This window comes from Vipera berus (genome assembly GCF_964194415.1).
Source record: "Vipera berus genome assembly, chromosome: Z".
Taxonomy (NCBI): Eukaryota; Metazoa; Chordata; class Lepidosauria; order Squamata; family Viperidae; genus Vipera; species Vipera berus.
Window position 1 is genome coordinate 46,436,885 of NC_138205.1, and position 23,089 is coordinate 46,459,973.

Genomic DNA, 23,089 nt, shown 5'->3' on the forward strand with positions numbered 1-23,089 from the left:
TTAGTGAGCACCATAGACCTGTTCTCAGAGATCCTCTTGTAACTTTCTCTTCAGGCTACCGGCATATCCATTTGCTTTCCAGGGATGGTACATCCCTATCTCCAGCTACACTTTTTGTACACGTTAGATGCAGGAAGATGTGAAAACTATAATAAAGGTTCGATTTGGAAAATGTGAAAGTGGATTGAGAAGGTCCAATCAGCCCTCAGAATGGATGAATAGCTGTGCTAATTCTGGATGCCACCTACTGCTAAATCAAATAAGGTCGGAAGCAGAGAAGAACCAAGCGTTGCAGCCAGAAGATCCAGACTGAGAGAAGAGCATGATGTCAATCCTCACTTGAATATTCAAGTTATTGTATTAGGGTCATAATTTAAGATTCTTCATGTAGTTGAAGCCAAAAGCTACTTAACCTAAAGATTCCTAGAATGCTTTCCTACACAGGATTTTAATCTAAATATTCCACCTTATTCTCTTCTTTATAGTGCCCTGCAAAAATACACACTGGGGGTAGATGTTTTCTTGTGTTATTTTTTATTCACAATAGAGGAAGCCTAACGAAAATGCGTATTATGGTATCTTGCAAACTTGGGCTGGGTCCATTGAAATCTAAGGATTTGAGATAGGTGGACTTGTGACCAAGATTAAAGAGTGAAGGTGCTGCGACCTTTTTTAGTAAAGGTCTAAGAGAGTGAAATGTGACCCACAAACTGAACAAGAAATTTGAGCTAGCCCAACTGATCTGGAATCTGAGTATGTGCATGTTGACAGGCCAGAATGGAGATTGGGCATGAATCTGGATCTTTATTTGTTTAGGAAATAAACTACTTCATGTAGCATATAACTTAGGTTATTTTAAAGATCATATTGCAAATAATGAACAGTAGATGGGACCTTTTAACAGAAGATTGTTGAATTTAATTACAAGCCAGGAATATCATAGATATATGAAAATTCTGCACCCCACTTCATCTACTTAGCTTTTCCTGACACTCCCAAGACTATTTTAATGAGATTTAAATACTATTCTCTTGAAGGAGCTTGACAAAATTAGTATTAACTTGCTTTTCAAAAAATATGTATTTGTATGGCTTTTATTCTGGATGAACACTAATAATTATTCTTAGGTTTATTTTGATATTTCACATAGATTGATATAAGGAAAATATGAGTACTCCTATACATTCTCAGACTCATTTGTGGAGAAATATACTTTTAGAAATTACATTCGAAGCAGTGCATTATTTTTCCCTTAGAACATTTTATTGTGAGCTATAAAAAAATCACCAGAGCGTTAAGGATGAAATTATTTTTCCTATATTATTTCTCCTAGTGAATTTGAAACAACTATATATAGCTTTAGAGCATTTAATCTTTCAGCACAAATTAATATCAGCTGTTGGCAGCTAGTGGCTGTTAGCTATTGCTAGTTAAACTGTCACAATGCATCTCAAAGGATTTTACACTACAGTCTTACATTATCCTACTGCTACTGGGAGCCATCAAGTTCATCGTGGCCTCTCAATATTACTTTTTACATGATTGTTCTTGTGATGATAAAGTGTGGGAACACACACACACACACAAGCTGTTTTGCATTACTAGAGGAAAGGCAGTCTATAACAATAATTTAGTGAGCTTTTGTTCCAAGTGAGCAGTATTTTGTTGGTTAGCTGCGAAGTCGTGTCCGACCCATCGCGACCCTATGGACAACGTTCCTCCAGGCCTTCCTGTCCTCTACCATCTTCTGGAGTCCATTTAAGCTCACGCCTACTGCTTCAGTGACTCCATCCAGCCACCTCATTCTCTGTCGTTCCCTTCTTCTATTGCCCTCAATCTTTCCCAGCATTAGGCTCTTCTCCAGTGAGTCCTTCCTTCTCATTAGGTGGCCAAGATATTTGAATTTCAACTTCATGAGCAGTTATAAGAGTATAGTTTTAACTGATTTTTTTATTTTTCATAATTTACTGCAGCTTAGATTAGATGGAAGATAAATCCATTGGAAAATTTATAGTATGCACCCAGCTTCACAGTAAATATTAAGATGCCATAAAAGGAAATAGTAATGACTCATTTGGTGTGTTTTTCAAAGCATTTCAAAATAGTATATCTTATAAAATAGCTTATTTATAATTTGCAAGAGTTTCTTGAAAGAGCTGGCTCACTATTCATAATTTAGTGACTAAGCAACTTCTGAACATTTAGTTTTTATCATACAACCTCAATACAATGCAAGGTATTTCCCAAGCACTCAAAAAGAAGCCAAATGAATCTGAGAACTGAGTTTGGATAGAACAAGAAGGGTATGTAATTATTTTAGCACTACTTATGATTATTTTCAGTGAAGCTTCAAGTAAAATTCTTTAATGATTATTCTCACCACACCCAGATTTTTAGCAAAAATATCTGACGCCATCAAGAGGCCTGGCCGGCTACTGCTCCTATTTCACTTATGGCTCAGCAGATTCTCCTTTGGATTTGCCCCCCTTCCGATGTTTCTAGGCACATTTCCAAACTATGACCATTTCCTTCCCATGTTCCTTCTTACAACTAGATCCACCTCATAAGGCCTCAGCCGCTTGCTCTCTTGCAGGTTATAATTACTACTTCTAGGCAGGGGAAGGCTTGTTTACTACAGTACTTTGGAGATATCTCTTAAAAACTTCTAACTTGTGGTGGAAAATCTGGGGCCTCAGTCCTGACATAGCGAGGAAGAGCTAGACTATGGAACTAGCTCAGACCTATTGTTAGACAAGTTCAAATTTTCTTTATGGGTGTACTTTGGGCTGCTATCAAAAGTGTGAGGCTCAGTTTTCCATATTTTTCTCCTATAGTATTTGTAAAAATAAATAATGGGCATATCCTTACCTTATGGAACAGAGAGAAGGAAAGATGACCAACCAATGGTAACATCTTATCATGCAACATGCATTTCAATCTCTTGGCAACAATACAGGATGCAAAAGACAACATAGGGCAACAGGTGGTGGTGGTGGGTGGGTCTGAATAGCAGCTATGCATAACTTGTATTATAGAAACCTATTGTTGCAATTTTCAAAAACTAGTCTAAATTGGCCTCCCACCCAAGCAATGAGATTGGCCTTGAGTCAAATCCCAACTTTACTGAAACACTGTGTGACTTTATGAAACAAAGTTCAAATGTGAACAGAGAAGCAATCCATGTTTCTTGAGATTTTCAGAGGAAGATGGGTTATAAGTGTAGAAATTAATAAAAAAATAATTTTTCCTGGACATTTCTAGATTTTCCTGTAGAATAGATTGCGACCAAGTGATCAAACGGCTAATTTTCTGAACTGGATTTAAATAGTTGATACACGAGGAAGTCTGCTATGTGTGTTTAATTCTGTATGTTCTGTGATATTTAGCACTAGACAAAGTTCACTTTTGAGTTTAGCATTTTTGCTGAATGCAGTTTACAAATCCAGACCTGGCCCCTCTATGCATAGAAGCACCGACATGTGTTCGTTGTCCTACCCCTCTCCTCCAGTGGAAAGACCCCTATGAACCTAAACACCTTCTAGAATTTGATTTTGTGTGTGTGTGTGTGTGTGTGCATGTATGTATTTTTACAAAATTAAATTCTAGAAGAGACTGTTGTTTGTAATGTATTTAATAAGTAAAATAACATTTTATTTTAGCAAAAGATCTAGTCAGAGAAATAGTCAAGTTATATGGAACACCCAAACAACAAAAAGGGTAAAGCTGTTGTTGTTGTGAGGAATTCTGAGGGATCAATTCCTTTAATGTGTGTGAAATTTGGGCAATATTGATTGGGATTAATTTGTATTTTTATATTCTTCTGGCTTGTATAAACAAATTTAGCCACAAGATGTTTGTTTTGTTTTTGAAAAGTAAGTAAGATCATAAATACAGATTTCCCCCTAAAATCCAAATTTCCTTAGGCTGTGTACAAATAAAACCTTTTCTCCCATTTGTCAAAACATGTTTAAAAAATGCTAAGTACTTTGTAATGCAAGTATAGCTGAAATATATTTTAGGGAGAAAGCCACTCACATTTTAATGTGCAAACGCATAAGTCAAAACTCATCTTCTGGTCACAAAATTTATTCAAATTGTAAACTTTATACCAAGGCAATAGCACCTTGACCAAGGTGTATAGCTGAAGCCTGTTATTTTTTTCTTACAGAAATTGGGAAGCAAGCCTAAATCTTAAAGGGAAAAATGTTCCCACATATTATTTTTCTTCAACTGGCATGTCTGTCCTATAGAAACATAATTTTATAGCTATTTATTAATAAGAGAGATTTATCAATCTGAGATGGTTGTGGCATTTTATCACAAGTAAAGTAACTACAGATGTCACTTTTCTATACCTATATAGTAAGGAAAAAAGTCAAGCATTAAATTAGATGTTTGCTCAAACCCAATTATCCTTGTTCTTGCAGGCTAACCCATCAATTAAATTATATAACCCTACCAATCTATACTTTAGAAATACCTGCTTCCTTATATAAAACTCTTCAAATTTTATTGTCGTTTCTCACATAAACAGCATAATTTTGAAGGCAACTTTCTTACCATGTCACAGGATTAAGAATTATCCATTCTTAATAGACTTCCTACTCTTTATGTCACTTTTAATTGTAAGTTATGAGAACAGGAGAATCAGCCTATATTATGTAAATAGTTTGTGAGAATGTCATTCTCCTAATCACTGCATATGAAATTATTGAATCACTCAATTGGCTGGATGGAAGGAGGTCTAAAATACAGGGTCTGAAAAAGTGAATAGTAACTTTCAGGCATGTGGGTAGAATGATGCTAAGAAGTAATGATTTGCTGTTTTGTCCAGTGGTTTGGCAATGGATTCATGTCAGTCATGCTTGAAAATATTGGAAAGATCTTGAGTGCATCCTATCCATACAAGAACTTATACAGTGAGATTGTACTTGCACTAATGTTCAGCTAGCACATTATTTCTGGTCCTGTATTTATGCCCTACCCTAAAGACTATTGTATTGCAATAATTAATACTTCTATTTTTAGAATGCAAGCTAGCTAAAAGGTTTAATTAATATTTATGCATTAAATGTGCTTATTTTTAAAGATGGGATGCTGTAATTGGATCTTTGATGAATATTACGTTCTCAAGTTCTTCCTCATGAAGCGTAGAAGGGACAAAAAGGGTTGTTATGCATTTCTCACATTCAACAAATGCTACAAAGGGATCACAACATGCAGAAGAGACCTGGGACTCCAAAGTTATCATCGACATGGTTCACATCCAGAACTGTAACAGAAATGAAAATAAAACTACAATAACCAAACAAAAATGCTAGAACTTGGTCTTCTAAAGTGTGTACTGCTGCTGGATTCAGCAGCAGTTCTGCAATGTAAGCGGATATTAGAATGAAGTGCTCAAAGCCTAGAGAAGAAACAATTTTCATTCCAATGAAAGCAAGAACATTGTTTTCTATGTTTCCCATATCATATATGGGAATAATTAAATCCAAAAAAAGTTACCGGTGAATTTTCCATAATATATAAAAGGCAACTTGGACACTTAGCAAAGGCAGAGAGATCATACTGAAGTTTTATCACTTCTACTGTCACTGTGAAAATTAAGCTAACTATGCAAATAGGATTTTTTTTAAAGTGTAGATCTCTTTCACTAACTGAAAGGAATGATACAAGAAATGTGCAGGTTTTTGGAGAAAATATAATATTTTTCCACAAGATTTCTTTTAAATTTCCAAAATGCCTTTTTCTCCAAAGCAAACAGAGGGCAGTATATAAGTCTTGAATTAGGCATTCTGTGCTATATTGTTTATTATACTTTATCTGCTAACCATCACATACCATATTTTTCCGTCTATAAAATGCACCTTTGTATAAGATGCTCTGGCAGGCGAGTTTCTCTGCGCCAAACAGCTGAGCCGGCAAATCCGGAAGTTTGGCCGGCTGACAATCTTGCCCCCTCCCCACTCCCGTTAGTGGCAAGCCCACAGGGGCTTGACACCTGCATCAGGCAGCATGGCAAACCCACACAGGTATGCCCTGGGCTGCAGAGGTTACCATTATTTTTCCATGTATAAGACGCACCTGATTTTTGAACAGAGTGTTGGCAGGAAAAAAAATACCATCTTATACATGGAAAAATATGGTAGATGATTTTTTTTTAAAGTCATATAGCTAGATGGGGCTCCTTTATCACTGTATTTTCCCTGAAGTACTGTAAAAAAATAATCTATAATTACAGGCATTTCATTATGCCAATAAACTAATCTGCAACATAAAGTAACCTTGATTTACACAGCATGATCAAAGCGTTTCACTGAAAAAATGAGAAGATATTAACCTTTTTAGTCACATACTAATCATCTTTTGGAAGATTTTTTTTAGTTTTTGTTGTCATATCGTATTGTGACATAATAGTTCAAAATAGTGCACTGGAAAGAAGGCCCTTCAGATGTTACTGAACTATAAATCTCAGCCCTCATCATGATATTAAATCCCTCCCCCACCAATTACAATTTCTTGGAAGAAACTGGAGAATTTCCCCAACAGAACCAAGTATGGATTCCATAAACCAAAAGCCACAAACTGTACATTTGGTTATTCAAACGTTATACTATAGATTTATTAGTGCACATCCAGGGAATAATAGCTGGGATTCATACCCCATTCCACCATGAAGTAAAGATCATCCATCATTAAAATAGCCCTTTGGTTTTTAAAAGAAAGTTGTCTTAACAAGGGATTGGAATTAAAAAGGCCATAGCGCTATGTAAAAATTGAAAACGGTTTAAAACTTCCATTAACTAGGCCAATCATGTACTGTACCTCATAATCATTTTTGCATCACAAAGACGGAATATGCCTCTTTTGGGAAGAGGGAAAGCACTGTACTCTTCTGATGGAAATCCAAAGAGCCAAATTTTTGGTCTTTTTTTTTTTTTGCAAAAATCATCATAATAAGCCATCAGGCAATTAATATTTCTTTGAACAATAATTCTAAGATTAAAAAGCTATGCTTCCTGATGTTAACACCCCATTTTCCACTTCAGATGAACAGCAATCGTTAAAATATAGAATATATAATATAATTTTTATTATTCACCCGTTAACTCCAATATATGCCAATTGTAAAATTGTGAGCTAGTTCTCAGCAGTTACATTCCCTTGATCATGTTGTGTGAGGGGCAGGGGAAAAGGCCATGAGATGGCAGAAATACACTGGTCTGCTCCATGGCACGTGATACAATCATCAGAAATGTCAGGTCACATTGCCAATGCAGTGGCCAGCAGCTCCTCCCCAGGATTCTGTCACTTCCATGGAACTCTGAACCATGAGGACGGCAGTTCCATGCTGGCAATTGGCCCAGCCTTCAGTTTCCGCCTGCCCTTCTTCGGAGAAAATTGATTATTGCAGCACCAAGCCAACCTATGGAAAACGTTCAAGATGAAAGGAAGGGTTAACAATTATTTCCGTTCTTTGGACTCAGCAGGTCCACCCTGCTCTATACTCAAGCAGATTGTCTTTTGAGTACTGAAAAGGCTGGCCTTTAATATTTTTTCAGATTTTACTTATGCATAATAGCTAAAAACTGAGGAGGGAAGATTATTTTTCCCCAGATTTACTCCAAAGAAAGTCTGAATTTGAGACCCCTTCACAAAGATCAGAGGTAAAAATCAATAAATAAACAGGCAGATATCCTGCTTATTCTGCAAATTATTATTTTTTTAATTTTAATTCCATTTATATCCCGCCCTTCTCTGAAGACTCAGGGCGGCTTACAAGCTTAGCAGTAGCCTTCATTCTATGTATATGCCTGCTTATTAGGGCTTTCATACACCCCCCAAGCGGCATTATTACAAAGTCAGCTTAATTGCCCCCAACAATCTGGGTCCTCATTTTACCTACCTCGGAAGGATGGAAGGCTGAGTCAACCTTGAGCCTGGTGGGATGCGAACCTGCACTAATTGCAGGCAGCTGGTGTTACTTAAGGAGGCATTAGCCCACTGCTCTACCAAGGCATCCCAAGCCTCACTAAAATCATTGCTAAACATTTTTCCTTCCAGCAAACGTGTTCATGTGAAAACCAAACTTACACGTGTGTATCTCAGCATTATTCAATAATCTACAGTGAGGGGAAAAATTATTTGATGATCTGCTGATTTTGTACATTTGCTCACTGACAAAGAAATGATCAGTCTCTTATTAGGTATACTACCAGAAAAAATTGTTACTGTAAGTAAAGTGTATATTTAGCATTGCATGTACTAACAGCAGCGAGGATTGTATTTGCTCAGCATTGGAACAACAAAGAAATACCACTAGATGAAGATATAATCAAGAAGATATTGGACTGTGCTGAAATGGACAGACTTACATTGAAGATCAAAGAGAGAAAATACAGAATATTTTCAAACATGGAATTTATTTTATCAATGGTTGAAAAAAAGGGGTAGAGAGTAAGAATGTAACTTGTATTATTAAGGAAACAAATTAACCCAGATAATATGATGTTTATTAAGCATTAATCAAATGTAATAATAGAAAATTAATATAAAAAATTGAAAAAAAAAGAAAAGAAATGATCAATGTATAATTTTGATGGTAGGTTTAACAGTGAGAGACAGAATAACAAAAAAATTCCAGAAAAACAAATTTCAAAAAAATTATAAATTGATTTGCGTTTTAATGAGTGAAATAAGTATTTGATCCCCTATCAATCAGCAAGATTTCTGGCTCCCAGGTGTCTTATACAGGTAACGAGCTGAGATTAGGAGCACCCTCTTAAAGGGAGTGCTCCTAATCTCAGCTTGTTACCTGTATAAAAGACATCTGTCCACAGAAGCAATCAATCAATCAGATTCCAAATTCTCCACCATGGCCAAGACCAAAGAGCTGTCCAAGGATGTCAGGGACAAGATTGTAGACCTACAAAAGGCTGGAATGGGCTACAAGTCTATCACCAAGCAGCTTGGTGAGAAGGTGACAACAGTTGGTGCGATTATTCACAAATGGAAGAAACACAAAATAACTGTCAATCTCCCTTGGTCTGGGACTCCATGAAAAATCTCACCTCATGGAGTTTCAATGATCATGAGAACAGAGAGGAACCAGCCCAGAACTACCCAGAGGATCTTGTCAATGATCTTGAGGCAGCTGGGATCATAGTCACCAAGAAAACAATTGGTAAGACACTAGGCCATGAAGAACTGAAATCCTGCAGTACCCGCAAGGTCCCCCTGCTCAAGAAAGCACATGTACAGGCCCATCTGAAGTTTGCCAATGAACATCTGAATGATTCAGAGAACTGGGTGAAAGTCTTGGGGTCAGATGAGACCAAAATTGAGCTCTTTGGCATCAACTCAACTTGCCGTATTTGGAGGAAGAATGATGCCTATGACCCCAAGAACACTATGCCCCCCACTGTCAAACATGGAGGCGGAAACATTATGCTTTGGGGGTGTTTTTCTGCTAAGGGGACAGGACAACTTCACTGCATTAAAGGGATGATAGACAGGGCCATGTACTGTCAAATCCTGGTTGAGAACCTCCTTCCCTCAGCCAGGGCATTGAAAATGGGTCGTGGATGGGTATTACAGCTTGACAATGACCAAAACACACGGCCAAGGCCACAAAGGAGTGGCTCAAAAAGAAGCACATTAAGATCCTGGAGTGGCCTAGCCAATCTCCAGACCTTAACTGCATAGAAAATCTGTGGAGGGAGCTGAAGGTTCGAGCTGCCAAACGTCAGCCTCAAAACCTTAATGACTTGGAGAGGATCTGCAAAGAGAAGTGGGACAAAATCCCTCCTGAGATGTGTGCAAACCTGGTGGCCAGCTGCAAGAAACTTCTGACCTCTGTGATTGCCAACAAGGGTTTTGCCACCAAGTACTAAGTCATGTTTTGTAAAGGGGTCAAATACTTATTTCACTTATTAAAATGCAAATCAATTTGTAACTTTTTTGAAATCTGTTTTTCTGGGGGGTTTTGTTGTTATTCTGTCTCTCACTGTTAAAATAAACCTACCATTAAAATTATAGACTCATCATTTCTTTGTCAGTGGGCAAACATACAAAATCAGCAGGGGATCAAATAATTTTCCCCCTCACTGTAGGTCCAAAGAAGTAATGGATTGGGGCATGCATATTGTACTGGTTGGGATTTCCTTAAATCAACCATATCTCAAATCAATGCAATGAATGCAAAACCCTAATACATACACGGATATTATATATGAACTGGCTAAAGACTATACCAAGAAAGTCTGGAGCAGGATAAAAAAATCCTTATTCCTACTGAATTTAAATGTCTGTAAATTAAAGCTTTCCACTGCATAACATACAAATCATTTCCCCACACAGCATTCTTTCTTTTACTTATACATATTCACACAGAGAAATTGTTGTGGGATTGGGCTCAGCAAGCATAAACTTAAGCAACTTACCCTGTAGTAAAATAACTAATTTCCATCAGCATTACTCCCACATAACACACAAAAGCTGCTGCTGTGCTATTGAACTGTTTTTCCTTTTCTCTTTTACTTCCTGGGGCAGCAGGAGGGGGGGACTTTTGTATTCAGAATATAAGAAGAAAGAAATCCATGTATGCTTATTCTGTAGCAAGTCCCAAGATATATGAGCCTTACTGCTTAGCACTTCCAGTTCTGTTCATTCATTGCACTAAGTCTGTTCTCTTGTTCTTGCAAGATATTAAAAAGAGCACACAGCTAATATGCTGATCTAAATTTGCAATGAAAGCGATGCAGCAGGTTTTTTCACTTCTTTTCCACTCTTGCTTTCATTTGCATCTTTTGCCCACATTCATTCACCTGCTTTCAAACAAACTTCCTCTGCTACCATATTCTCAGCAACAAAAGAACACCTGGGATAGTGCTTCTCTCTTTTTTTAATCCCATTTATATCCCGCCCTTCTCCGAAGACTCAGGGCGGCTTACAATCTAAAGCACAAATCAATGTGCTTAGCAATAGCCTTCATTCTATGTATATGCCTGCTTATTAGGGCTTTTGGCCCCATCTCAAGCGGCATTATTACAAAGTCAGCTTATTGCCCCCAACAATCTGGGTCCTCATTTTACCTACCTCGGAAGGATGGAAGGCTGAGTCAACCTTGAGCCTGGTGGGACTTGAACCTGCACTAATTGCAGGCAGCTGGTGTTACTTAAGGAGGCATTAGCCTACTGCTCCACCAAGGCTCTTCTCCTCTTCTTCTCTTCTCTTCTTCTCTTACTTATGCTTCAGTCACTCACTTTTATTATTTGAATCTCCCACAAAACTGCTGCCTTTCAACATGCTACTCTAGTATTCCATTTTCAGCAAATTTAAGACTCCTCCTAGCTCTTTCGTTCTTTTGAGGTAATTAATGTAAGTAAATAAGCTATGTTCCTTGGATTACATTGCAGCTGTCATACCTGTCCTTTCTGCGTCTCAATCTGCGTAACAATTTGGAAGGTTTATGGATAGCTTTTCATGTCATTTGTCTAACCACATACAAGAGGCAGAATTTGACCCACCTTTTCTGGTCCCATGCTGGGACATTTCCAATTGTAGAAGTAATACTGCAAGTTTCCATCACCAATTCCAAATTTCAGCTTTTCCAGGAAGGTCTTGTTTTCCATAAGATCCAGTGCATTGAAAACATCAAAACCCTTCTGCAAAAAGAGGCAGTTAAAAAAATATTTGGTGGGTATATAGAGATACCTTGTAACTCCATGGTATTAAGGAGAAACACGTTTTGCTCAATTGTACTAACTTCAGTTAAATGAGCTAATTTCATTTTTTTAAAAAAAAAATCAAGTAGTGAGCAGTCTGCATTTTCCTTCAACTCTCAATCTCTCTAAGAGAGATTGATTGTGTTAACTTTTTTTTCCTAAATGCTAGAGCATTTAGAAGCAAACCAAGAGAGAAACGTACCAATTTGGCCAGTATGAGAGCATCATTCATGAGGTCAATAAGCGGTGTTTTGGTGTGGACATTGTAGAAAGAATAGGCTGCCTTCAAACTCTTGTGTGTAGGATGGTTCATAATGGTGGAGGGCAATGTGTAGAAACTCAAGAAATCTGTCACCTTTCCATCAGTATTCTGGTGAAAAAAATTAGATTCTTTAGAATTAACTTTTTTCAGCTTCAATCAGAGGAAAACAATTGTAACATTAGCACCATCATCAGCTATTATGCCTGTTCTCCACAGTTTAGCATAGTAAGGAAATTTCTATGGCATTTCCGCCCTTTCCGTATGTAATTCTAGCTTAGATATGAAACATAATGAATAGGAAATCAGGCAGAAGAGTTCTGTGTACCACTTCAGACCGCAGGTGGTGAAAATGCGATATTCGAATTTTTCTCTCTCCCATCACCTGTTGCAGAATTTTAATAAACAGAATACATTTCTCTGGAATCAGAGAGTTTTAAAAATGGCATTTAGTTTCTGAAATGGTAAAATGTAATTGATGGCCTCCACTTCTTTCACTTGTATCTGCAGGTTGCTTTAAGTCTAAACTTTAGATATACTGTGCACAAGAGCACCATTTACTTTCTGAATTGTTTGAGCACCCTGCCCAGTGGTGGGATTCAAATATGTGAACAACTGGTTCTCTGTGTGGATGCCGTTTCCAGAAGTCCATTCTGGACCTGGGCAACAAAAAATTAGCTACCGGTTCTGCCAAAGTTGTGCAAACCAGCTGAATCCCACCACTGACCTTGCCCCAAATGTATGTTGTCCAAATCAGTTGGTCTTCAAGTCTCATAATTGCTCAGTCTATTGGCCATACTAGCTGGGCATTATGAAAGTTGATGTTCAGCAAGATGTATGAAGGATGTTAGGTCAAGGGGGACTGTTTTGCATTTTGAGGTTGTTTCTCTATTTGGAGGAGAATTGAATTCTCTTCCCATGCATAATATCATGCTTGTACAAGATCATGAACATACTGCGAAATCTCTGATACAGTTTTGCGTGTCCAAATTCTGCACTGAGGTAATAAAATATACAGTCAGAATGTAAACTGACTTATATACACACACCCACACCCACACCCACACCCTCAATTCTTTCTTTCTCACACATAAATACACACTCTGCCAGTATATTTCAAAATGATGGTGAACCAGGCTCTCCCTGCCTTCTGCTATAGAATTGACTGATTGGACTAACAAAAAAAAAAAAAAAAGAAGCAGCCCTCACTAAAAACAACAACAACAAAAAAGCCCTCACCTCAACAACAAATGTGTCAATGATGTTGGGCTGGGGCAAAAACCAATGCTCCACTTCTTCTTCAGTCATGATAGGGGACAAATGGAATTGTTTCAAATATTCTGCCAGAAGTTTATGCACAACAGGGATATCTTTGCGCTCCATTTGCCGTAGTCCTGGTGTCTTAGGAGTCTAGAAAAAGATATAATTCATTCATTTAGAAAAACTCTTTAATTAATGTACTTGGTTGAGGATGAAGCGAAGTGTTTCTGTCAGTTTTCAAGCTATATTTGAAAAACTCTCAATGAAAAACTATTCCTTAATGTTATATTAGCTTTGCATGCAAACAACTCTATAGTTCAGTCAGGCCCTGACTATAAAAACGATTATCAAGGCTATCACGGCAACAACTGAATCAGAAGAACTCAATTCACAGATATTGTAAATTAACATGGGTCTCCTCCTACAATGTCTTGATTTTAGAAGCAAAGAAGGAGGTAGTCAAAGAACATTTAAATATATCTTTAAGATGGGAAATAACCTGCACAATTCACACCATTGTGCAATCATTAGTGAGGAGAATATTGTTTCCAAAACTAATGATCCAGATAGAGCAGAAGAGGGGGGATAATTTTCATATCATTCCTTATATTGTTTCTTGATCTGCATTCCCAAAATACCTGACAGCCATTTTCTTCATGAATTAGAAGCAAATTTTCTGGAATTGAAGAGAGCTCCCTGGAAGTGTTAATGATCGTGTTTCTATAAAAATCAGACTCTCTTAGCACAGAATATTTTATCCAGACATGAACTAAACAATAATATCTAAGAGGATTTTGCAGTGCACTGGGAGTAACTGAAATTATCTAAACATACTTGATGGTGATATGGAGAACTACCTCCTCATATAAGAGGATGAATAAAATGGGAAAGCCAAGAACCATGCTTTATGCAAAAATACATCAGTTAATGTTTCCTACAGACTGATACTCAGGGTCCATAGGAAATACTTATTATTTCAGCTATTTCTTGTGGGATAAAAATGGTTATTTTGACCATGCAATATTTGCTCTGCTGCAGTTTGGAAATGTCTTTTTGGAAAATTTCTGGAACTCCTGAAGAAGTGGAATGCAGAATGTAGAAAGGCAAAACAAGACAAGCCTATCCTAACATGAAAGACAAACACTGAAAGTGCACTTTAAATATAACTCATGAAATATGCCCCTTCCCATTAGATTTGATTGTTGTTATTTTTTTAAATCCTGAGTGAGACTCTCAGAAACTAAGTCTGGAGGATGGCTGAAACCTAAAACTACCAAAGATAAAGGAAGATGGTCAGCAGGATGGAAAATTTCTTGAGCTTGTTATAAAAAGAATTATATAAGGCAGCATCCCTATCCATAATTACACACCTCGGGAAGCCGATAAAGCTTCATGGTGCGTTGCATAGTCATGTTCCTACTGAGGTGGGAAAATTTGACTTCAATCAGCTTGCGTGGATTCAGTGACCGATGCCAATACCTATTTTTTAAAAAAAGCAATATCCCAGGTTACTCATTCCATTCATATGGTGTTCTTCCTCAAAGGGGGGGGGGAGATGTCTGGGTATCTTGAAACCTATGAACAAGGCTTAGCTCACTATTAGAACTATATTTTACATTCAAAAATGGAAGTATATATATATATATATATTTCAACAATTTCCAAGTACAATGAGCAGATGTCAATCTAAAATATGTTTCCTTCTAGCATCTCATATTCTTCATATACCCTGTCTCTCAGGATTTTAGAAGTAAAGCGACTTTCTTAGTAATAATGATACATCTAGCATTTATCTGTGCCCATGCATTACAAAATGTGCTTTATCATAAAACTTGGTACCCTCTCCCTCTCTTCCTCAAAATGAATTTGTCTGTTCATGCTAGCAGAGAACTGGGAGAATTAAGTTTGAACCTTTGTTTTTTATTATTTTTTAAAAAATATTTATTTATTTCTATCCCACCTTTATTGTTTTTACAAATAAGGCACCAAACATGTCCAATATGCCTTCCTCCTCCTATTTTTCCACAACAACCCTGTGAGGTGGTTTGGGATGAGAAAGAGCGATTGGCCCAAGGTCAACCAGCTGGCTTTCATAGCTAAGGCATGAGTTGAATTCACATCTCCTGCTTTCTAGCCTGATGCTTCAACCACCAGACCAAACTGGCTTTATGCCCATGCCTAACTCATTGCAACAGACCCAAAATTGATGTTTAATTTTGCAAAGCAATCTTTAATTCTCACCCCCATTAACTGGTGAGCTACTAAGAATGACTGGCTTAAACACGGGCTATATTCTTCCAAATGCACACTTGCAAGGTAACTTGCTTGAGAATAAACCAACCAGGCCAAGAACCTCCATATTCTGCTTCAGTAACCTATGCATAAAGAAAATGTTGTGTGACTCCAGTTTTCTTGCAGTTTATAACGATTTTTTGGCTCAAAAGTGTGCTCTCTTGCTCAATAATTCCCTTTTCTGGTTTGAGGACTACTTTTCATTTTTAAAGTAAAGGGTGCATCTAAGAGATGGGTTTTTAAGCAACAGAAGGTAAACAAAAGTAAAACATAGAGGGCAGTAAAGGAGAAAAGGAAAAAAACCCTAGGAATTGATACCTACCTGCATGTCCCAACAGGCTTTGGTAGAACTACACCAGCTGTGTATACTGCCTGGAAAATCCCTTCCAAGTGGACTCGCCGGGTGATCTCCCGTATCAAAACAGGTGCCACTCTCTTGGAACGCAGTTTCTTGTGCACACAAAGGAAATTTATTTCTACCATCTTCTTTTCCCTTTAATGGAAGAGGGGAAACTATTACTCACAATTCTCTCACAATTTGGAAAGCTAACTCCATGATTAGTATATTAATAATATCTTTCTTTGACCTTCCCTTTTCCCATTTATATTCTCCTTCTTCAACCTTAAACAAAATATAATTTTTAACATTTTCAATATATAAATGGTTAAACACTACAACTTTTTCTTCCCTCCATCTAAGACATGCCGTCTCTCTAAATAACATAGAATTACTTTCTGTTTCAGAACGCTTAGATCATCATACATTTAATGATTTTTAAAATGAGAGGATTTGGGATTCAAAACCTTTTACAAAGTCTTGCTTATTTATTCCACATAGATACCTGTAACAAGAAGCTGAAAAGCACTCTATAAATGCACAGTTCTTCATTTGAAAGAATACAGTGTGTGTTTACTTTTTTTGTTCAATTGCAAGCTTAAATTAACTCTCATCAAAGAAGAAAAGAAGTGAGTGAGTGAGTGAGTTGGGGAATGGCAGCTCTTTGGGGCATAAACAGAGAAGTATATGACTTGACTTACGTTTCATATATGTGGATAGCAGCTGGAATAGCACTAATGAAGCCAACCAACTTCTTGCTTGAGATCACCCTGACACCACAATGCCATTGGGGAAGCCAGCCCGGAGGACGCAAAGCCCTGGAGAAAATCCACAATGTTGTAAAATAAAATGTTTTTGATTCAAGAACCTGCAGTATGTCATCATTTAACATAAGGCATTTGCAGTGGCCCGAGAATGGAATCATGTATGCCAACATTAGATATACAAAGAAAATTTTTTGAATGTGAATCTCATAGAAAAAGAGAACTTTTAGGCATCTTATAAAATCACATTACAAACTTCCCTGTCAACAAAATTGCTTCACTTGCCTACTTTTCATTCATAAGGATTCCCTGCATAAATTAAAAGCAAATCTATAAAAGGAACTATGGAGAAAAAATTGCATGGCGCTTGCCAAAGATAAATAGAAGACTACTTTTTCTTCATGGGACCAACTCAGATTCCAAGGTGACGAGGGATAGGGCAGCCTCTTGCTCAAGGCCCATCATGAAAGCCAAAGAGGCTGGTAAAAGAAAGATGGAAGAGTCACCCTTGCTTTTCTAATCCACTGCAGCAAAGAAAAGAACTTTTCTTCCTTCGTAGCCAATAATAAAATTGAGTGAACTGGAGTAAGAAGAACAAGCTGTTTACTCCTTCACCAATCCATTCACTTGGCTGGAGAAAATCCCAAATTATTGAAGGCCAAGGGGGTCAGATAAGAGAACAAATGCAGGACTAACATAAGGTGTTATTTCAATAGCTACTTTGATTCAATGTTTTTTCCAGTTCAATAGGATCCATCCCAGCTAATACGTCCATAGCAGATACGTTAAAAAACAAATCACTAGACCTAAGAAAGCTGCCAATATGGGATTACGCGGTCTGAAAGAGGTACCTTTTTGAACAATAAACAAAGCTTACATTTACCTTTTGCTTTTCTTCTGACTAGCTCCGATTTACGTGAACTAACAATAGTTAAGCTTAGGCTGTCCTGCCTAAAGAAGAACCACCTTATTGGCAGGATCTCACTTAAACCTTAAAATGTCTTTTCCCAGCAAGTCAATTTAAATGAACATAGAAGAGAAATCTATTCCATTAATTAATACATTAATATGAGCAGTTCTGCTTAGTGGGCTCTTTTGTCAAACAAAAGAAGGAAATGACTGAACTGTCAAATGTTTACCTGAAAGAAACACAGCCCCTCATTCACTGTATACAAGGACCCCCCCAAAGCAGGACCCCATCATAGTTTTCAGATCTTTATTCAAAATACAATGAATTTTCTGTACCTTATTTTTCTAATGTTTTCCTTTCAAGTTATGCATGTGTAGCACATTGAATCAAATTACTTTGGTAGAAGCAGCATTTCAGACTATGAACGTCTAAGTGGAGAATTGCCTCCTATATGCTAACTATTCAGGAAGATAAAAATAGGTTTGCCTAATGCAGATAAGAAAGATTATCCTATCTGTGAAAGGGGCTTTCCTGTCTTTTCGCAAAAAAGATTTTAGGGGGTAGATAGCAGCACTTCAAACATGTCAAGAAGGATACAATGAATCTACTCCCCAGCATTTGGAGAAAACCTCTGTGTTATATTTATTGAAAAGATGTAGTTTTATCTTTATTGTCTTTTCTACAAGAAAGAAAAATGGACAGACACCTCTGAGATATTCAGGAAAAACTGTAACTCACCACAGGAGAAATTCAGGGGAATAATCAAACCTAAACATGTTGTCATCATCTTCCACATAATTTTCATTCAGGAGAGTATATAGTTCCTTCAGCTAAAGAAAGCAAAAAGGAGAAGCATAATCTGCTTAAGGAAGCAAAGTTTTCTCTACTAAGAGAAAACAGAGCACCTGACTAGAGGTTCACTGTGGGGAAAACAACCAACATTGTACGGCAGAGTTAGAAATGGCTATAACAAAATTTTGCTTCTGTCAATGGAATTTAGCAAATAATTTTTATCCGATTCTAGTGAAGCAATATAACCTATGGGTTTACAGCACAGTTTGTGCATAAAATTTTAAACCAGTCCTGAAAGGCCCAGTTTTTAAACTATAAAAATATAAATCAATATTGGCTCTAAGGTAAGGAGGTATTTCATATTCTCAACACATGAAATTCTGAGTTAAACTGTGACGCAAATGAGTAGAATATGAAGAGAAAGCCAGAAACAGACAGCAGAATCAAGTGAGCAAGCCAAGCTAAACACTACAAAATGAAATTGCAAAACAATTCTTCAAAAGATGCTCTCACAAAGTCTACAAAAGAAACTGTTTTTTGGAAGATTTCTGAAGGTGGCTGGGAAAGAGAAGAGGAACTATAGTTGAACAAAACGAAGAAGGCAGGTGCAGAAGCAGCTACATCAATCCCTTGTGTCTAATGCAGACAAGAAGAAAAAGGAATATAGGATCATTAATAAAATGCTTGAGATTTCAATTTAAAAAATAAGTCTCTAAAGCTGATGCTAGGGGAAGTGATGAAACATCATAATAGCAGAAAAAGGGGTCAGGGGAGGCGATAGTTTTAAAAAGTAACTTAAAAGGATAGTTAGTTTTGCCTCATCCCTACTCACCACACCTCGATCCCCCAAGTCCAGGGCATCCCACATAAAGCCCTGAGGCAAGGTATAGGGCTCCTGACGGATGTTGTCCTTGTCTGGTTCAACAGGTCCATGAGTGTTTACTACCTCACCTGAGAGAAGGGAGATAAGAAAGCAAGCAAGTTGTCTCCGTAGGTGAGAATTCATTCTCCAAGAAACATTCCTAGCCTTGTCTAAACTTACACACTGCTTTATTACGTTTTGTTTGAGCAGCTCCACTTGTCCATGCTTCTGATTCCTATGGTACTATAGCTACAAGATAGTCTTAGAAGAGAATATTTATAACTCAGGGTTGAGCAGCCTTGTGCCCACTAGCTCACATTTTATTCTTGTTTTCAGTCTACTTCTAATCAGTTCCTGGCCTTGGATCAGTATTGCTTCTAATTTTATTCTTCTTCTGTCTCTCAGTGTTGCATGAAAGGTATAAATGTACAGGTAGTCCTCATCTTATGACTGCAATTGGGACGGATTTCTTGTTGCTAAGTTGTTGATGGTAGATAGGTCAAGATACCCATGTTTTACATTTCTGTAGTGGTCATTAAATGAATCACCATGGTTGTTAAGCAAACACCATGGTCAGTGTGAACCCAATCTTCCGAATGGGCATTTTTTGCCGAACACTGGCAAAAAATATTGCAAATGGTGGTCATGGGACTGTGCGATGCTGCAACTGGTCATAAAGGTGAGCCAACTCCCAAGCACCTGAAGTGCAGTCATGGGATGGCAGGGGGGATAAAGGTATATGATACATTTTATAATAGCCAGAAGTGCTAGATGGGCCATAAAACTCCCATTTCGGGGGTCACTGTAATTTTCAATAGTCATTATGTGATCAGTTTTAACTCAAGGGTTATGTCTACATGCTTTATTTTCTTTAAAACAGAAAGGGAAAAGAAAAAGACCCTCTTTTCATACCTACTGTTGTGATTCCTCGCCAGCCAGTGGATCCGGCAGCTGAGTTTGAGGAATCAGATGAGGAGGAGGGGCCTGGAGTGACATTGGAGTCAGAGGAAGGCTCTGAGGAGCTCCAAGACTTACGGTCAGACAAGGAGCCTGGCCCAGCTACTCGCGCTCAGGCTGAGACACAGCTGAGGAAGAACAGTTGGGACAAATCCAGGTTGCACAAATGCGCAGGCCAGAGATTTGAGTAGGACAGAGGAATGCAATGGGGCGGCTCCCAAGGCAAAGGAGAAGGCATTAGGAAGCCACGTCTTGGCTGAATTATAAAAGGGAAAAGTGTGGGAGGCGGGAAAAGTGTGGGAGGCGCTGGTTGCTGACGACAAACGTTTGGGTTGAGGATCGAGTTTCTGTGGACTGTGTTTGTTTGCCTTGGACAATGACTCAGGTCTGTGAGAATAAAAGGGATTGTTTTTTTCTTGAGATTTCTGCCTGTTTCTTGGAAGAGGGGTTTCTCCTTGTGAGCATAACAAGGACTCACGGTGGCTGGGACAGAACAGTTTGACTTCAGCCTTCTACCCCCTATTATCATGGAGCAATTATGTGTAGAGAATGCCCAGCTCTCCCAGCAGCTGGCTTTGCTGGTAGTTCAAGTTGCTCAGCTTCAAGCCTCCACTCCTGCTGCTCCACAACCCTGAAGGAAGTGTTCAGTTGCAGAGCCTGACAAATGCGATGACACTCCGGAGATGTTTCCAGCTTTTTTGGGCCAATGCCAGCTCATCAGCCTGAGAGAGGCTGACTTCCCCACTGACCATGATAAAGTGGGATTTATGATCATCCTCCTCTGCTGCTGCTGCAACTTGTTGGGGCACACCTCTGCTAGCCCAGCCTAGTCCGTTGTTGGATAATCTGGGGTGGGTGGGTTTGTGACTATATGTGTCTTAAGTATGAGGACCCCATGAAGAGACAGACTGCTACCCAACGCCTGAAAGCTCTGAGGCAGGGCCGATGCCCTTTACAGGGACATATCAGTGAGTTTCGGCTGCTTAGCCAGGATTCAGCCTGGAACAAAGCTGCACCCATGGACGCTTTCCAGGATGGCTTATCAGAGGAGCTGTTGGACAAGCTGGCCCGTGTCAATGTTGTCCCAGACCTCAAAGGGTTGAACAATCTCTGTGGATCAACCTTCGGTTGCAGCAGCATAGGAGTTGTCATGCCACCCCAGAGACCTGGGCGGCCCCAGTTGTGTGTGAGACTCCAGTTCTGCGAGAACCTATGGAGTTAGGTGCTGCCAGACCTCGCCTATCGGTGGCTGAAATGAATAGACAACGTTCGGGGGAGGGTGTGTTTCTACTGTGGGGACTGGGCATTTGGCTGTCTTCTGCTCCAAGAAGCAACGAAGAGTGTCAGCTACCGAGCCTGTCCCCCGAAATCAACCTCATCTGTTGGGAAACGCCCTGACCCCGACCTAAAAGATGTTTTGGGTCAGGCTTTCCCCAACAACAAGCAACATCCTTCGGATGCTGCACTCGGACCTCCACGGCATTTGATACTGGCGGCATGCTTGATCCTCCCCGGGAAGCCACAGGGGATTCCAATACATGCTTTGCTTGATTCTGGGGCCACCACAAACTTTATGGATGCAGCATTTGTGACCAAGTGGGCTATTCCCCAATGCCCAGTGGAACTGCCTCTGTTAGTAGAGACTATTGATGGCCGAGTGCTCCTGTCTGGGCCAATTAAGGCCGCCATGCAACCATTGGGTATGGCCATCAGCTCACATGAGGCGGCAATTCAATTTTACATAACCTCTGACCTGCATTTCCCCATGGTCTTGGGATTGGCATGGCTCCGGACGCATGACCTGCAGATTTATCGGTCCCAGAACTTGGTCACCTTTCCCAGTTTACAGTGTGTGAACCACACCTGCCAAGTCTGTGCTGGCCAGGTGTTGAGTCCCCCAGTGGTCTCCCTGCCCTCCGAACTGGTGACTTATGCTGTGTTCAGCGAGATTGAGGCGGATCAATTGCTCCACACAGGCCATATGACTGCCCAATCCACTTAGTTTACTGACATGCCTCTCCCAGTGGGGCATGTCAGACCCTGAGTTGGCCATGTTGCGGGACTTTCTGGACAAAAAATTGGCTCGGGGTTTTATTCGGCCCTCGTCTTCACCAGTGCCTGCACTAGTGCTCTTTGTAAAAAAGAAGTCCGGAGAATTGAGGCTTTGCTGTGACTATCAAAAATTAAAACGTCATTACGGTATGTAATCGATACCCACTGCCCCTCATCCACTGCCACTCCTGGAACGGCTCTGGGAGGCAAAAATCTTCACAAAATTGGACTTGAGAGGAGTCTACAATCTCGTTAGGATTCGGTCGGTTGATGAGTGGAAGACAGCATTTAGCACCTGGTATGGGCACTTCGAGTATACAGTGATGCCATTTGGGCTGACCAACGCCCCTGCAGTTTTTCAACAGTTCATGAACGACAGATTCCAGGATCTGTTAGATCAGTTTGTCATGATCTATTTGGATGACATTCTGATCTACTCCCTTCGTGGGAGATGCACCACCAGCATCTTCATCAGGTCCTGCAATGGCTCCGAGATCATTTGTATGCCAAACTGGAGAAATGCTAATTCTATCAAATGACCATTCATTTCCTAGGTCATTGCATTTCTCCTAAGGGCATCTCCATTGAGCTGAGCAAGGTAGTCTCTGCATACTTGTCAACCCTCATGTCGTGTTAAAGATGTCCAGCTACTCCTTGGGTTCATCAACTACTATAGAACCTTTATCCCCAGTTTTGCTTCCATGACTGTGCCCCTCACTCGGCTCCTGCAGAAAAAGTTCCAGTTTCATTGGGATACCCCAGAGCAACAAGCTTTCCAGGCTTTAAAGGAAGCCTTCATGAAAGAACTCATCTTGAAACATCCTGACCCGCAATGGCCATTTGTCGTGGAAGCAGATGCCTCCAACATTGGCATTGGA

At 39.1% G+C, this 23,089-nt stretch overlaps 2 protein-coding genes across 5 annotated transcripts in view; one reads left to right on the plus strand and one right to left on the minus strand.

Moving 5' to 3' along the window:
- The window catches only part of PLCD3 (phospholipase C delta 3), an 80,809-nt gene extending 73,861 nt beyond the window's left edge, over window positions 1-6,948 (plus strand). The window contains exon 16 of the mRNA XM_081345146.1: window positions 55-6,948. Coding sequence (XP_081201272.1) covers window positions 55-143 — 89 coding nt within the window. The 3' untranslated portion in view covers window positions 144-6,948. The remainder of the gene's footprint in view (window positions 1-54) is intronic.
- Window positions 6,949-7,069: 121 nt separating this feature from the next.
- NMT1 (N-myristoyltransferase 1) overlaps window positions 7,070-23,089 on the minus strand; it is a 33,573-nt gene continuing 17,553 nt past the window's right edge. For all 4 annotated transcript variants that reach the window (XM_081345147.1, XM_081345148.1, XM_081345149.1 and 1 more), the window contains 9 exons: window positions 19,173-19,291; window positions 18,287-18,378; window positions 16,576-16,692; window positions 15,860-16,030; window positions 14,616-14,724; window positions 13,225-13,395; window positions 11,929-12,096; window positions 11,529-11,666; window positions 7,070-7,426 (listed from right to left, as the gene is read on the minus strand). In XM_081345147.1, coding sequence (XP_081201273.1) covers window positions 7,406-7,426; window positions 11,529-11,666; window positions 11,929-12,096; window positions 13,225-13,395; window positions 14,616-14,724; window positions 15,860-16,030; window positions 16,576-16,692; window positions 18,287-18,378; window positions 19,173-19,291 — 1,106 coding nt within the window. In that variant the 3' untranslated portion in view covers window positions 7,070-7,405. The remainder of the gene's footprint in view (window positions 7,427-11,528; window positions 11,667-11,928; window positions 12,097-13,224; window positions 13,396-14,615; window positions 14,725-15,859; window positions 16,031-16,575; window positions 16,693-18,286; window positions 18,379-19,172; window positions 19,292-23,089) is intronic.